At 37.2% G+C, this 16,107-nt stretch overlaps 1 protein-coding gene across 1 annotated transcript in view; it reads right to left on the bottom strand.

Moving 5' to 3' along the window:
• Positions 1 to 16,107, bottom strand: part of LOC117303095 (inositol 1,4,5-trisphosphate receptor-like) — a 112,728-nt gene that overhangs the window by 41,557 nt on the left and 55,064 nt on the right. The window contains exons 23-36 of the mRNA XM_033787178.1: positions 15,547 to 15,564; positions 13,048 to 13,250; positions 12,382 to 12,535; positions 11,101 to 11,297; positions 9,944 to 10,123; positions 7,966 to 8,067; positions 6,771 to 6,908; positions 6,358 to 6,483; positions 5,512 to 5,712; positions 4,755 to 5,006; positions 3,711 to 3,836; positions 2,698 to 2,826; positions 1,670 to 1,790; positions 856 to 1,034 (exon numbers count right to left, since the gene is read on the bottom strand). Coding sequence (XP_033643069.1) covers positions 856 to 1,034; positions 1,670 to 1,790; positions 2,698 to 2,826; positions 3,711 to 3,836; positions 4,755 to 5,006; positions 5,512 to 5,712; positions 6,358 to 6,483; positions 6,771 to 6,908; positions 7,966 to 8,067; positions 9,944 to 10,123; positions 11,101 to 11,297; positions 12,382 to 12,535; positions 13,048 to 13,250; positions 15,547 to 15,564 — 2,126 coding nt within the window. The remainder of the gene's footprint in view (positions 1 to 855; positions 1,035 to 1,669; positions 1,791 to 2,697; positions 2,827 to 3,710; positions 3,837 to 4,754; positions 5,007 to 5,511; positions 5,713 to 6,357; positions 6,484 to 6,770; positions 6,909 to 7,965; positions 8,068 to 9,943; positions 10,124 to 11,100; positions 11,298 to 12,381; positions 12,536 to 13,047; positions 13,251 to 15,546; positions 15,565 to 16,107) is intronic.

Below are 16,107 nucleotides of genomic sequence, written 5' to 3'. Positions count from 1 at the left end.
GGTACAAGTCAAGAAAATAGAGCTTGGAGACACTACATGTGGTTCACCAACCACCAAAGTCATCCTCTAATATTACCAAAATAAATGTATTGTGAAGGTACTTTGTTTATGGCTGCCTGAGAAATAAAATTATTCTAAATATAAATGTATATACTTAGACTTAAACCACCCATTTAGTCTACATTTCTTCAAATTCAATGCAAATCAAGTTATTATTATTATTATTATTATTATTATTATTATTATTATTATTATTATTATTATTATTATTATTATTATTATTATTATTATTATTATTATTATTATTATTATTATTATTATTATTATTATTATTATTATTATTATTATTATTATTATTATTATTATTATTATTATTATTATTATTATTATTATTATTATTATTATTATTTTTATTTATTCAGCCATTTCAACAATACATGGCAATACAAAAAATACTTCCAGATGGGCTAGGAGAAACAAAAGCAAAATAATTACTGTGGTCCATAGACCTGCCTCCCCACATCTGGTTGTAAGACAAGTAATCAAACGAGTAATAAAATAAAAGTCAACACTTATCTCCTACTACTCTTCCAAAGATAAAACATATATATAGACAATTTCACAAATATAAAAGTAAAATAATAAGCACAGAGGATGGAGGACACTATTTAATCTGTGTGTACCAACATAAAGAGAGAATGAGGCTGTCAAATTAAGCCAAGATTGTCGAAGACAGCCTAGATAGACACACTACAAATTAGAGACAAGACAAACATGTATAAAAACAAAACAAGAACATGAACCTTTAGCATAATAATAAATTCATAAGTTACTGCCGGTCAAATGTTTTCTCACCTGTAATCCTTCAATGATACTCCGATAATCCCTGGATATGGCCACCATTGAGTCTCGTCTTCTATTGGGATTATGACTGAGCCAGAACCGTGTGTGCTTCATTACCATCTGTGACTTGGAGAAGAGTGTATTGACTTGACTATCCAGATCCACTGGAATAGCAATGCCTCGATTCTTGGCTGTAAAACAACATCAAATGCCGTCATGGTTAAAGGAAACGTATTCATTTAATAATCACTCTTAAAATTAATTTGAAATCGATTCACTTAAAAAAAAATTGTTATTTAAAGAATTATCTGTTTTTATGCCCCCTAATTTATGTGGGATTATTCTTCCTACGCGGACATACTCGCTCCGGATTTTCCTTGGTACCTCAAAAACACGAAATGAAAATTTCCCACATCAGTTCCAAAAGCCAAAGCCAAACTTTGCCTATAAGGAATGTAAAATAAATGTCTACAGGCTAACCATGTATGTTATAAGCAAGAAGGTTATCAACTATAAAGACACTTTTGGGTGACTATACACTTCCTGATGGGAAAAGGACATACATGTAACTATATTTCAAGCATTCAAACATTATATGGAACAACTAGTATGATTTCAATCTTAATGAATATTGATATTACTTCGGATTGATGATACCCAAGCCTACATCCATAATGACTGTAAAAGGGGTAACCCTGTTTCAGCCCTAGGAGTAGGTGGCATTGGCCTATGGAAAAAAATAGTTGTAGCCCACTCCCTGAAGTGACCTTCAGGCCTTGTGTGTCTGGCGACTTGTTCTTCAAAAAAAAAAAAAAAAATTACTTACCGATATCGGTGAGTGTTTTGATACAATTTTCCACATGGTACTTCTGCTGTCCAGACAGCCAATCACACTGAGACACACGGAATGCTCCCTGAAGAAGCCTCACAAACACTGGCTGACGGGTCTACCACAAAAGAAAATATACTAAAATACATTTACGTTGGAACAGCGATAATTTCTACTTCTTGCCCATATACTCCATATTTTCTATCCTTTAGTGGATTTTGTTTTTCTATTAATTAAATGACTTTAAAGGCAGTGGACACTATTGGTAATTACTCAAAATCATTATTAACATAAAACCTTTCTTGATGACAAGTAATGGGGAGAGGTTGATGGTATAAAACATTGTGCGAAACAGCTCCCTCTGAAGTGCCATAGTTTTCGAGAAAGAAGTAATTTTCCACAAATTTGATTTTGAGACCTCAGATTTAGAACTTGAGGTCTCGAAATCAACCCTCTAAACGCACACAACTTCGTGTGACAAGGGTTTTTTTTTTTCTTTCATTATTATCTCACAAGTTCGATGACCGAATTGCGGTCAAATTTTCACAGGTTTATTTTATGCATAAGTTTAAGTGTGAAGGCTAGTCTTTGACACTTACCAATAGTGTCCACTGCCTTTAAATGGTAAAGCTAACCAATGAGATAAGTTGCATCAAAATGCCATTTACATATATTCATAAATAAAATGATTTGGATGTTGAACAAAAAGAAATAGAGAGGGATTTGATCCAACCGCCTCTGGATAACTGGCACTCTACCAACTGGGCTAGCCCTATGTTGGTGGTCTCCCTAATTTGCCCATATCTTTGTTCGGGGTGGCATTACATGTAAGTGCCGTGATCACACTTAAGTTTACAAGACAACATGTGAGGCAGTAGATTGTATCATGAACCAATGAATTGACAACAGTTTTACAGGCTAGTGGGATAATAAACTCATTGAAAAATCAAGGATAGAATCTATTTCTCTCTTCCAAAAAAAACCCCACTAATGTACTTTCCCCTTAGCGATGGGTTAAAACTTACCTGGACGGTGGTACTCTGTTCCGCAAACGGAGAACTGAAGAAGGTTGTTATGATGTTCATAATAGTCTCAGTAACATACTTCTCTAGCATGTGGTCTGCATGCTTCCGATCATGTGTAGCATTACACACCTACATAGAGAAACAACAGGAGATGTCCATGTACATGTGTGTGTAATAGGGAGCAATTTCGGGCAAACAGCTCTTGGCAATCTCCAATCTTGGCAAGATATTTAATTTGTTCACTAGGTCACAATGCATGTGGACACAAAATTGATAACGCATCGGAAACAAAACAAAACACCACAGCAAAGTTAGCAAAATTGCATGTTGGACATGCTGCCCAATTTCTGCCCTCAATTTTATTTTCGTCAGCAACTTTTTTCATGTGTATGTACTCATGATTTGATGAACAGTTTTATAGAATTTCTTTGCTTTGACATCTTTGCGATTCAACGACGGGTGATTGGGGAAAAAACTCATTGAACTAGATCAACAATAGATAAGTGCAGACAATAACCAATGCAGTCAATGATACAGATGCAAACAAATTGCTGAAAGGGTTAAAAGTTCGTGTTCTAACAATAAAAAGAGCCCCAGTTCCACATCTTCCACTTTTGGCGCTCTATAATCTTGTGTACACATTCTTCCATCCGTTGCACATTAACAAAATCTTGAGCTGTTCATTCTCAGAGGACTTTATTCAGATGTTACATGTAGTTTCTAGTGTAAAAGACACTAAACTAGTCATAAATTCAGATGAGGTTAGCAATGACATCATTCGTAAGATCTCGTTGAGTAGACGTGGTTCTGAGAAAAAGGGGTGGTCTGATGACTCTGCGAAGAACCAGTGGTTTGACGACTCTGGGAAGAACTTGTGGTTTGAAGACTTTTCATGACTCTTCTCAGAACAGCCAATACTCCTAAAGAGATTTAAACGTGATGTCAACACAAACCTCACCTGATTGTACTCCCAACATGCAAAGTTTCAAATCCTAAGCATGAATTAAACTTACCATGGCCATATCAATGAGGAAGTTCTCAAAGAGATTCCAGACGTGGTTGCTGGTGTAGATTTCCTTCATTTCCACCTCAGTATCAACGTAGCAGTGATTCAAGAAGTTAATGTAAGCATTCTTCACCTGTGGATAGGAACATTATAAATGAATCATTAGACAATCACAAGATCTTATTAATAAATACTTACATTATTCAATAACAAGTTTAAATCAAAATATCATTGATTATAAAGTTTGTACCAATACCAATCCTCCTAAGAAGTAGTTCAACATGAAAGCTAGCTGATTATAAAGTTCATACCGGAGCTAATTCTCCAGAAAAATATTTCCATTTGAAAGCTCACAGATTCTAAAGTTCATACCAGAACCATTCCTACAAAGAAATATTTCCATCTGAAAGCTTTCCGATTCTTAAGTTCATACCAGTACCAATTCTCTAAAGAAATATTTCCATCTGAAAGCTTTCCGATTCTTAAGTTCATACCAGTACCAATCCTCCAATGAATTGTTAACATTTGAAAGCGTATAAACGCTTACACCAGTAACAACTCTTTGGACAGGTTTTTGAAGTTTTTATGAATTATGAAACCCATTTGTGAAGCACCTTCTAAAGGTTTGTATGGTGAAGATATGTTCAGTTTTAGATGTGGGAGATAAACCCCAGACAGGGAAAACCCATGCAATCAGGTAGTGACTGAACACCCACTCCACATGCCAGGGTCCGGGATTCAAACCAGGGCCCAATTGCATAGAGCTGCTTACGCACACAATTTTGCTTAAGCAAAAGAATCCTTGCTTAGTTGCTTAGTAAAATCAGATTACCGGCCAAGACTCCACTCAGTTGTTATGCTAAGCAAACAACAGCTAAATACAAGCATAGTATAATGGCATGAAATTTGGGCCAGTAACATGTGTAAAATAAGCGAGCTATTTTTGTGCTTAAGCAATTTTTTTTGCTTAAGCAGCTCTATGAAATTGGCCCCAGGGTCCATGTGAAAGGCAGGGACGGAAACTACTGAGCCAACCTGAATGATGACCTACCTCTGGTAAGCAATCCTCATGTGTAGCAACTCTAACTATATCATCCAATGGTAGTAATGAATGACATTTGATCTCTGTGTAGACGTTCTTGCCTTCAGTACAGCATGCAAGTAGATGGACAAGATTAATATGATATTGAGAGGGACTGGAAGCATCGATCCTCTCTCTCTCAGTCCGCATCATCTCAATAAACGACTGGAAGGACGACTTATCGGTGTAGAATAGGAGGACATCTTCTCCTGCATTCACAAGCTGTGGAGGCACAGAACAATAAATATGTGACATTATAATTAACTCTTTAGAGACCAGTGGTGTTATGTATAATCATCACCATTGGCTACATTGTTGAGTTTTTGACACAACTGTGTGGAAAATAATATGAAACACACATTTGGGTTTTGTTGTAGAAACATATACTAGGAAATGTTGGTGGTGATTATCCAGAGCCCCAAAATGGTGTTTAGAGTAGCAGATCAACTCTTGCTTAACATTATGCATTGCTTGAGCGATTGGTATTTTTACCTTACTAAACTTTGCTTGCTTTACATAGCTACATGTACATGCAGTGTAAACCTTACGGAAAACCTTGAAAGCAGAGAATCGCCACAGTAAACGCAGAGTTACGCACCAAACAGAGCCATGAAATTATCTTAAAGGAAAACCATTTCCTATTGGAAAATAATAAATGAGAGAAAGAGAATTATAAAATTGCGAGTGCCTCCAGAATTGAAAAGGTGAGCAGCTCTGATCAATCTACCTCAGCCATGACCATATCCTGTGTTTTCCTGATGTATTGCCCATCAGCCTTAACGATGGTTTGTAGGAACTTCAAGTACTGTACATGTCTTCCATGGGTGGCTATACAATGCACAAAATGCTGTGCCACCTGCTCATTGACTTCACTGCATAGCTGTACATTGTCCATGTAGATGTGACACATTGTCTGTGCTTCCAACAACTGTGCATAGAGAAGTAAATAACCATAAATAATAATGACAATTTATATAGCGTCCATCCATGAAACAACATATACAGTCCAAATGTTATTACAGACAGTTACCGGTACACTAAAACATAAAAAAGTATCAAAGTTAGGATATATACTAAAACTAGGATAAATCACCAATAAGGCTTCATTTATGCCCAGTTTGTCATTTCATTGAATCTACATTTGGATTTAAAAGAAAAGTGCAGCCAAAGTTTGAAGAAAGAGGACAACTATAACTTTATTCAGGCATGTATTGGACATTCACTTCAGAAATAATCTTGATGTCATTCCGCCTAGAAAAGAAATTTGTCAAGCAGTATTTTCTGCTCAACAGCTTTATGAAATAGAGCCCAGATCACTCAGAAGAATCATTCTATTTATGCATTGCACCAACTTATACATGCTTAAATATACAAGAAATGGTGTTCAACAATAATAAAATGTTTATTTTGGTTTGACCCATATACACCGATGTGTATAAACCAAAATGAACATTCTCTATCCCTGATGCAATTAAAAAACGAGATTTTCTTTAAAAAAACGTGTCTTAGATTGATTGTTTCCTTCCAAAAAGAATTTGTTAACTTCTCTGGTTGTTTAAGTACATGTACTTACTCCTGGTGTGAGGAACAGGTCAATGTGTTTGTGAAGTAAGACCTGATTGGATGGATTTCCCCAGCAGAAGTTCTGCAAGAACTCGTGAGCCAATCGCATCAGCTCATTCATACGCGTATCAGTGCTCTGTGGAAGAGTAAAGAATAACAAAAATTACAAAATACATGATAAAATTGACGAAATCCACAGCTGACTGGATATAAATGTACTTTGCTAGTTCTTCTTCATTTTCTTAGGGCATAAAAATCAGAGTTAAGTACGAAAAATAGCATGCCTGTAAATGTTAAAAAGAGTGACAGGGTTTAAGCTGAACACTTACCAACATTGTATTAACCATGAAGATGAGTCTTATTTGCTATACTAGGATAAATAAATACCAATGTACAATCTATAAGATTGCTTCTGTGTCATACCTTCTCATATGGGATTTGTAGTAATTCCAAGACCACTGCATGAGCACCCATATTCCTAAGGAGTCTTTGCTCATGTTTACGATTCTTGCGACCGCCGTTACCATCAGATACACACAGCTTACTCAAACGAATTAAGATCTGGATAAGTAAAAGTAGAACAAAGCCACAAGGGTTAAACGACAAACATAATAATACTTGGTTGTAATATAGCTTTATCACTCTTGCAAGATATGTGTAGCTAAGGGAATCATTGTGTGGTGAAGAGGTTTTCAACTAGTGGTTTAATCCCAACGAGGCCTGGTTCTTGATAATTTTATCGAGATGTAGTTGCCGTAAATTATAAGGAACCAGGCCTCAGTGGGTTTTAACCACTAGTTGAAAACCGATTCAACACACTTTGATTCCCATTCATAAATACCTTTTCGGTCAAAAACATCATCACTTGTTGGTCAAAAAGTAAAATAAATGCAAACAAAATAATTGTTAAATGATTTCTTTCAACACAACACCCCTCCAGCTATGAAATGGTAGAGCCCTCCGCTGCCCTCGCGTAAACAACTCCTTATAAGGGAATGCTGTGGGCGTCGTGCGTATCGGGTGCTGTGGCACAACTGTTTCAGCCGTTGCTCTCGACCAATAGGAATGAAGAAACTGTCTTATAAGAACAGGTGCAAGGTCGCGTGTCACATCCATGAATTAACACTTTTTACCGGTCATTAACAAAAGGTTTATGCACACCCACGTGACATGCTCTCCACCAATAGGAGTAGAGAAACTGTCTGGGGTATTTATGAATATGTTTTCAAAGTATGAGACCTATTCGCTTATAGCACCATGAAATGGTTCAAAATGTGCTATGGTGCAATAGGCAGCTAAGCAAACTAGCTACACCCTGGTCATTGGGCTAATAACATTCAAGTAATCTTTCTCGTCTCCCTGGGGAGTATACAGCTCCAGGTTGTTGCGACGTTGCAAAAGCTTTTTCATACACAATCTTAACCTCTACCCTCGCAGGCTCCAATTTATACCCCTTGGTGAAAACTATAGTAAAGCATCAATGACACAAGTGACATGACCGGGATTCCAACCCACATGCACATAAAAGAACCCAGTGCACTTAGCGTTAAGAGAAGGGCTTTGCCTCTGTACTATTGGAACCACATTGATAGGGTTGAGAATGAGATGGTGTCCTTACCAGTTGGATATTTTTGTAGTTGTTAGCACTGGGTGGATCTAATGGAGGTCCAAGGTCAAGATCAATAGAGGAACCTTCAGCAGCACTCAAGGAGCTTTGGAACTGTGGAGATGATAAAATGGACAAATACAAATCAGGCCTATTCCTTATCAGCATTTTACATAATCCACATCAGTCATAATCAATCCTTAACAAATCTGACACTTCTGCAGCCAATCGCCACAGCTGTAGCCACTGCAATTGTACACTCCCTTGACAACTGAATAGTTCAGTCTTTATGGCCAATGGGCCAATAAAACAAGTAAGCATTATTTCCATCAAAACTGCTGTCATTGCAAGTAACCAAATGAGAGTTATGACTGTTGACGAACACATCATTTATAGATGGTGAACAAGGTCCAACTTTATTAATCTGTTTACCAGTAAGCAAATTTTAGTGCTAACTGTAGCACCATGAATTCACACGTTAACAGAAAAATCGACGTGCATGCACATTCACCATGAAATTGCATTGTTATGTCACTTGTGCGCTAACCGCGGGTTAGCGAGCATTTATCCTTGCTTTTGGTAAACAGCTTTATGAAATAGAAACGACATGTTTTATGAAATTGACCCCTTGTTTTAAACCTCAGAAACAGACATTTTTCATAAAAAAACTAATGATAAGTGTCTGAAAGAAAAAAGTGTACACAATCTGCATTGAATGAGATAGACATGTATGCACCTTCCCCGTCAGCCCAGAAACAAACTCTCTTGCAGAATACCTAAGCTTATTAGAATCAAAGCGTAAAGACCCTTTCACCAATGACTGATCATTTCACCAAATATCAATCATGTCACTAAAAACCAATCATTTCACCAAATAACAATAGAAATCTAGATAAACTGGTCAGACGCCAACACTGCATAAATATTGAACTACTACGAAGGACACCAATTCAACTTCTCCGTATGTTCATTACACAGTGAACTGAAACTTCCAGCTTGGATAAATCCATCACCAGTCCCAAAAAGAAATTCCCCAAATAACAATGAATAATACCAATCATTTAACCAAATACAAATCATTTTACCAAATAACAACCAGTCACCAAAGAAACCTAGTTGAATACTGAACTACTTCAAAGGACACCAATTCAACTTCTCCATATTTTCATCATTCAGTAGACTTAAACTATTTACAGTGGGTGCGTTCGTTTAGCTTCCCTGGGTCGACCCCGGTGTGTGGTGGTTTTTTTTGCCAGGACGAACGTGGGTAATTATCTGCACACATTCGTCCTGGAAAAAGAAAACGCCCCACACCGGGGTCGACCCAGGGAAGCTAATCGAACGCACCCATAATATATCTATCGAGGAATATATCACCCGTCGAGGAAAGGTATTTAAAAAAAAATAAATAAATAATACCAATCATTTCACCAAATACCAACCAGTCACCATAGAAATCTAGTTGAATATTTGAGCTACTTCAAAGGACACCAATTCAACTTCTCTGTATGCTCATCAGACAGAGGACTAAAACTATCAACTTGAATATTTCATCACCAGTGCCAGTGAAAGAAAGGAATTCCCAAAATAACAATGATCTGAACCATAGATTTCTAGGGTGAGCGAATCAAAGCTGGTAACCAACCTGCTGGGAGTTAGTGTACTCAAAGATTGTACCCAGGTGTATGTTACTCAGTGTTGATATTCCTGTCCTTGTTGGGTATAAATGTAACTGGTAGGTTGGGAACCAGTCAGGATTAAGAAATGTATGTTAGTGTAGCGGTTAAAAAGATTTCAACAAATAATAAACCACAAGTTACATTATATAAACAACACATGAAATCCATTGCAAAGCCAATGGTATGACTGCATAGATTGGGTACAACTAAATAAAGAGAAAATTCGTAGTACACAATATTTGTAAAGAATCTGCACTTATGTCAAGCTTATTATTTTCGTATTGACTGTCTGTAGGATGTGATCAACTTACTTTCTTTGATCCTTTTCCTTTGCCTTTGCTCTTGGACTTTTCTCCATCTTTACACTTTGCATCATACTTGCTCTTATAGACCCACAGTTCAGACTTCTCTACCAAGAGTCTTAAAGCATCCAGATCTGTCTTGATCTGTTTGTAGTTATCAACATCGCTGGTTGTCACAAGAAGTTGGACCTTGACAAAAATTAATGAGAAAAATATCAATGTAATTTTATCTTTACTGTTTTTTTTACATTTTTAATTAAACACACAGCCACGCACAAGTTTTGTTATAGCTCCTAATTTGTACGTTTATTGACACATTTTGTGGAAAGTTTTTCATCAAATTAAATACAGTAACAAGATATAAATCATGTCAATTGATACCATTAATGGCAATGTCTTAAAGGGAAGGTACACGTTTGGGAATTGTCAAAGACCCGTGTTCTCACTTGGTGTATCCCATCATAAGCATAAAATAGCAAGCCTGTGAAAATTTGGGCTCAATCGGTCATCGAAGTTGCGAGAAAATGATGAAAGAAAAAACACCCTTGTTGGACGAATTTGTGTGCTTTCAGATAGAAGTCTTTTATTGTTTTAGTGAGAAAAGACCTCCTCCTCAAAAACTACGTTACTTCAGAGGGAGCCGTTTCCCACAATGTGTTATACTATCTACAGCTCTCCAATGCTCATTACCAAGTCGGTTTTTAAGTAAATATTTGTTTTGAGTAATTACCAAACGTGTACCTTCCCTTTAACCAATGCAGCATTAAGTATTAATGCATCAATTGTATTACATTAACCTCAAGAAAGCATGACTGAATAATGTCAAAACATCTTAGTAGAACTCAGTAGTTTCTCTTTAAATTGAATATAAAAATCAGAAATATCATGAAAACAACCTAGACCAACAAACTGAGTAAACAGAACTGGGCCCAATTTCATGGCTCTGCTTACTGCAAGCAAAGAATTGGCGCTTACGGAAGCAGGGAATTCTGTGTTTAGGTCAAGCGTACTTAGCGTTAGCATGCATACTCCATGCATACTTCACAGCTAGTGCAGAAATTCTGCGCTTGCACAGTAAGCAGCACATGGTAATCGAAGTGCAGAATTTGGTGGTAAGCAGAGCCATGAAAGTAGGCCCTCAAGAGGTCCATACAGTCCTACTGTACCTGTTTGAATGCTTGAAGCACCTCCTGTCTCTGACTGAAGTGTCTAAAGAGAAGCTGTAAGGCCCCTGATACCAACGGTGGATAGTCATGCATAGTCAGATGAAGCAGAACACGTAGGAACGTCCGACCTCCTTGAGAATCAAGATCAAGATCAATGCCATCTGTCTGACCTTCAAATATACCCTCTGCTTGATCACCTGTAAATAGACAAGTAAGGAAATCTCAATCAAATAATACATAAGAGCACCAGACTCAAGCTCTAGTGTTTCTGTTCATCAGAGTCTGGTGACTATTTTTAATTCATTTCTTTATGACGAAAATAAAGCTGACTACGCTATCTGCAAAGGTCTGTCAATGATTAGGAAATGTGTTGCCATTGGATCGGTCGAGTTCGTCTTTGAAAAACCTTTGAAACCGTGCGTTATAAGATGCAAATGATTATGCAGATAATTTAAAAGTAGAATATAATGATCTCCACAAACATGCCGCGAAATTGCACGATTATCCTTTTACGTCGAGAAGAAACATGGTTGACCATTTTGTGGAGTCAAAATTTTGACTCCATAAAATGGCTGACTATGTTAGTTCGCGAAGTAAAAGGAATTACGAAACCATTACAAACTAGGTCTTGAAAAACTAAATGAAATTGTTAACTGAAATGTGTACATGTATACAAATAATTTGTAAACAAAGACAGATACAGATATGATAAACATATCCGTCACCACAGCAGCGTGTTGGATTTTGTTTCGCAAAATATAGGTATTTGTCACTTGACTGCATTTTCTCATTGTTTTGCTTGCAAATGCACGATACCAATGAAAGCAATTCAGTGGGAAATGTTTTTGATCTGGGACAAACAGACAACTAAAAGTCTGCAAAACAGAATCAGCTTTTCTACAACGTGAATGGGCTCCTGTATCCGTAGCTATCGTGTGTGAAAAATATGCTAATCGCGGATATGCGTCACATGAATACACAAAGTGTCAATCTATCGGTATCAGTATTTTTTAATTTTTGTTTATTGACATCCAACAGCGGAAAGCCGCCACTTACAGGAATCGTTAAAAAACTATCTATAAATATAAATATGAATATAAATATAACAATATGTAACACTAAAAATTACACAATACTGATAAAAACATTATTACAAGTAGACAAAAATAGTACACCGAAACCCACATCAAACAGACCAGGGAAACACCAACAAGGTACATGTATATTGTATGTGTATCAGTAGACTTGTGAGACCTCTCTAAATATTTCAAGGTTACAAACCTATGGCTTCTAGATTGATGCCAGGGCTCTCATTGACATCTACACTCTGTCGAGATGGAGGTAGGTCGGGCACATCTTTAGTCTCATCAAAGTCCCTCTTGAAGATGGAGAGGAGGCAGGAGATGCGGTAGTCAAGACGAACATTCAGAATAAACTGAGAATAAGAAAAGGATGAAAAGCAGCTTGGAATTATCTGGGGGTTTTTTAAATAAAAGTCCACGGAGTTCTTTCGATTTTGAAAGATGTTTGATAAGGAGACAAAAAGGAAAAAAGGTTTTCAAAAGTAAGAATACATGTAGATCAATGTCTTGGCCTTCGTCATGGTTTTAGTTTGTTTAACTCTTTCAGGTGAAGACCAGTCACTAGGGACCAAGTTTAACACTCTTCGGAAAGAAAACATTTTAACACCACACAGTTTTCAGAATTGGAAAGAGGACTCGTGAGGGTGCTTCTTTTACCTTTTTTGGGGGGGGGGGGGGGGAGGGGAGGGTCGCCATTTACAAACAAATTAAACATGAAAGGACTATATGCCTTTTATTGATTTCAGGCATGATACTTGGTCCAAATCAGGTGAGTGTAGCCCTCACCTTAAAATGGCCGTCCGGCCTTGTGAGTTAGGTGATATCTCATGAGTAAATTAAAAGAAAGAGAAGAAGAGAGATTAACCTGCAGGATTTGTATGATTTTCAGTTTGGTCTCCATGACAAGCTCGTCTTCCTTGTTCTGGTTGTCCAGTCCTCCTGCAGTACTCGCTGCACTAGCTCCCTGGGTATGGTGAGTGAGCGGTGAATGAGGTAAACCACTACCTAGGACCATGTTGGTCATCACTGCACCTACTCCATGAATAGAACGGAACACACCGCCCTTCCCTACATGTACCGATAGGAGGAGAGTCAAGAAACAAAACAAATTATACTCAAATACTTACTTGGTTCAAATATCAACAATTTGTGTTGCAATAAAATAAAAAAAGTTACACTTCTGAAAGTTTAAAAAACCCAATCTCCAATGATTAATTATGCAAATAACAAACACTATTACTTATGACAAGATAAATGTATCTAAACAAAAATCCTTAACACTGACACCAACAAAATAACCCATACTTGTGTACATGATACATGCTTATAATTCCTAAGCCTTTACACACTGTTTTTTGCTCAACCATTCCTATTATCAAATCAAAAGTTCTGGGACCAATTTCATAGGATTGCTTCAAAAGTAAATGTTGCTTAACAGTTTTCTGCCAAGCAAAAATAAGCAGAATCCCAGCCACAGGTTGTACATCTGGAATGGCAGTTTGGCTGGTAACCTCATTCTGGCAGACAAATTTTGTTACATACAGCAAACAGAATGTTTGAAAAAGCTCTGCTGCTTAATTTTATCTGACAGGGGTGAGAGTTTGTTTTCACTGGAAAAAAAGGTCTGAATAGTGGATCTGTCTGATGCCATTACAACCCCAACAGTTACATTTGTTTTTATGAAGTTTAAACTTGGAAGAATGTATGTTATTCAAAAGAGTCTATAATTCAGTCACCTAATAATTTATGTCGTCATTTGTGTGAAAACAGGACATTAAGGAAGAGTTACCAGAGAATGAGCCTAGGCAATTAATGTGCAAAATTGTTTTTTCAAAACAACCAAATGTGAAAGTTTGAATGTTTTTTCAGTCATTCATTAGTCATCATGGGAAGGTGTATAAAGATCTGCAGGGGAATGGCCAAACATCTTTGTGGGGGTAATTCTAGCAACAAAATGTAAAAGTAATATCATATTTTTATTTGTCAGCAGCCATTTTACTGCTGACAACCCTCTGTTGCCTGGAAGAAGGGCGTAGAGCCTTACAATCCTCTTCCGGCACACAACAATGTGATGACTTTCGGGTATAATATACCGGATGTAAGTCATACTTTTTATAAATCCGAGTCTCAGGTACCGAATGCACAAACCAGAAACAAGTTTTTTTGGGGGTAGGATTTGAACATTTGCATCGTTGGGGTATCATTGGGTGAAGGTTTGAGGTAGCACCATATGTAAATTTCTTTTGATAAGTGTTGTTTCTAAAAAGAAAAGGTGGTTGACGACTCAATGTTTTGATCGATATGCTCTGATCGACTTCTTTTTTCATAAAGCAAGACACGACTTCCTCTCGCATTGAAATTACACATCTATTTCATCAACACACACACACATGCCAACAAACAAAAAAGTAAATCCAGCTTACTTTTTACTGCTTCTTATTACATTAAATTCCACAAATCTTGTTAGTCTAAATTGATGCATAATGTGCTTTGATTGGCAGTTCACATGAAACAACATTTCACTTGAGCAGACATTTATACTGTTTTGCAAACAGCAATAAAATCCAATACGGTCAGCAGTTTGGCCATGCATTCTTTTAGACATCTTTGGACCTAATACGACATACAACTGCAGGGGATTGTAACAGTCCGAACTTGCAACACTTTCCCTCATGCTAATCACCCAGCTAAGAGCTGAATTGCGAAGGACGCGGCTATGACGTGTTTGAGAAGCAGGCCTGCAAGGGCGCCTTTGACTGCCAGCCACATCAACCCAATATGACCACGGAGCACAGCCAAGATCAAAAGTGTTTGATTTTTCACGAGGGAGGAAAACCGGATGGTCTGGAAAACCCTCGTAGCACAGCAGAGAACCAACGCACAACTCAAATTCACAAATGGCCCTGGCCTGGAATCGAACCGGGGTCACCTTGGTGAGGGGGGAGCGCTTTACGTACAAGCCAACCATGCCAGTTAGTCTTTAACGGCAACGTATACCTTTGGTATGTGGAACCGTTCGATTGTTTTAATCCTATAAACATGTAGATGTTTACAATGATCTGAAAATTGCATTTCAAAAGGTGCTCCATTCAAACATTTTGAGTGAATATGTCCACGCAAGAAGAATAATCCCTTATAGAAATACACAATCTGACAAAATGAGGTACAAATGTCGTTTTTAAAAATGTTGCAGACAACTCTACTCCACACATACACAGATCGTGCCATTCATTCATGCTTAGCGCATGTTGAACCACAAAATCATTTTCTCCAACAAAAATATCCCGCTCACATGCTTGCAGATTGACACAAAGCTACTGGCATTCCACCAAACAAACTGCTTGATAACAAATAAATTTCTTACCAAGAACTGATTTAACTTCTGCGTATAAATAATATATTAGAGGGTAAAACAATAAGATGAAAGTGATATTTGTTATTATTCAAATCATCGTCACACCCAAATATCATAAAAACAAAAAGCAAGCCCACAAAAATGTCAACACTATTAAAAAAAAAAAAAAAGTGAATAAAAAAAGTTTTTTTTCTATCCCCCCCCCAGTTGTCCTTACTTTAAGAGGGCACGGCCACTCTCATTTGCAAAGGGCACTTCCATAGCAAAGTTTTAGAGTCTATCGGTAACTTTTCAAGAGGCACCAAGGCCAAGACCAGGGGCAACATGGACTCTGCAAAATTTAATATAATTTTTGCTTTGAATAGTATATGGAAAGTCATTTGAGAGAGGAAACAATGAATCCCTAAGTCTAAAACGTTCTCAAAAGCAAGACAAACAATATGTTTCTTCCTCAACAATCGCGAAAAACAAAACTTAAAGCCATTGGACCCTTTCGGTACAGAAAAATAAATAAAAGTTCACAGATTTACAAATAACTTACAGGGTTTACAGAAGGTAGTGGTGAAAGAC

This window comes from Asterias rubens, chromosome 2 (assembly GCF_902459465.1).
Source record: "Asterias rubens chromosome 2, eAstRub1.3, whole genome shotgun sequence".
Classification (NCBI taxonomy): domain Eukaryota; kingdom Metazoa; phylum Echinodermata; class Asteroidea; order Forcipulatida; family Asteriidae; genus Asterias; species Asterias rubens.
Note: the sequence above shows the minus strand (reverse complement) of the source record. Positions and strands in the feature narration are given on the sequence as shown.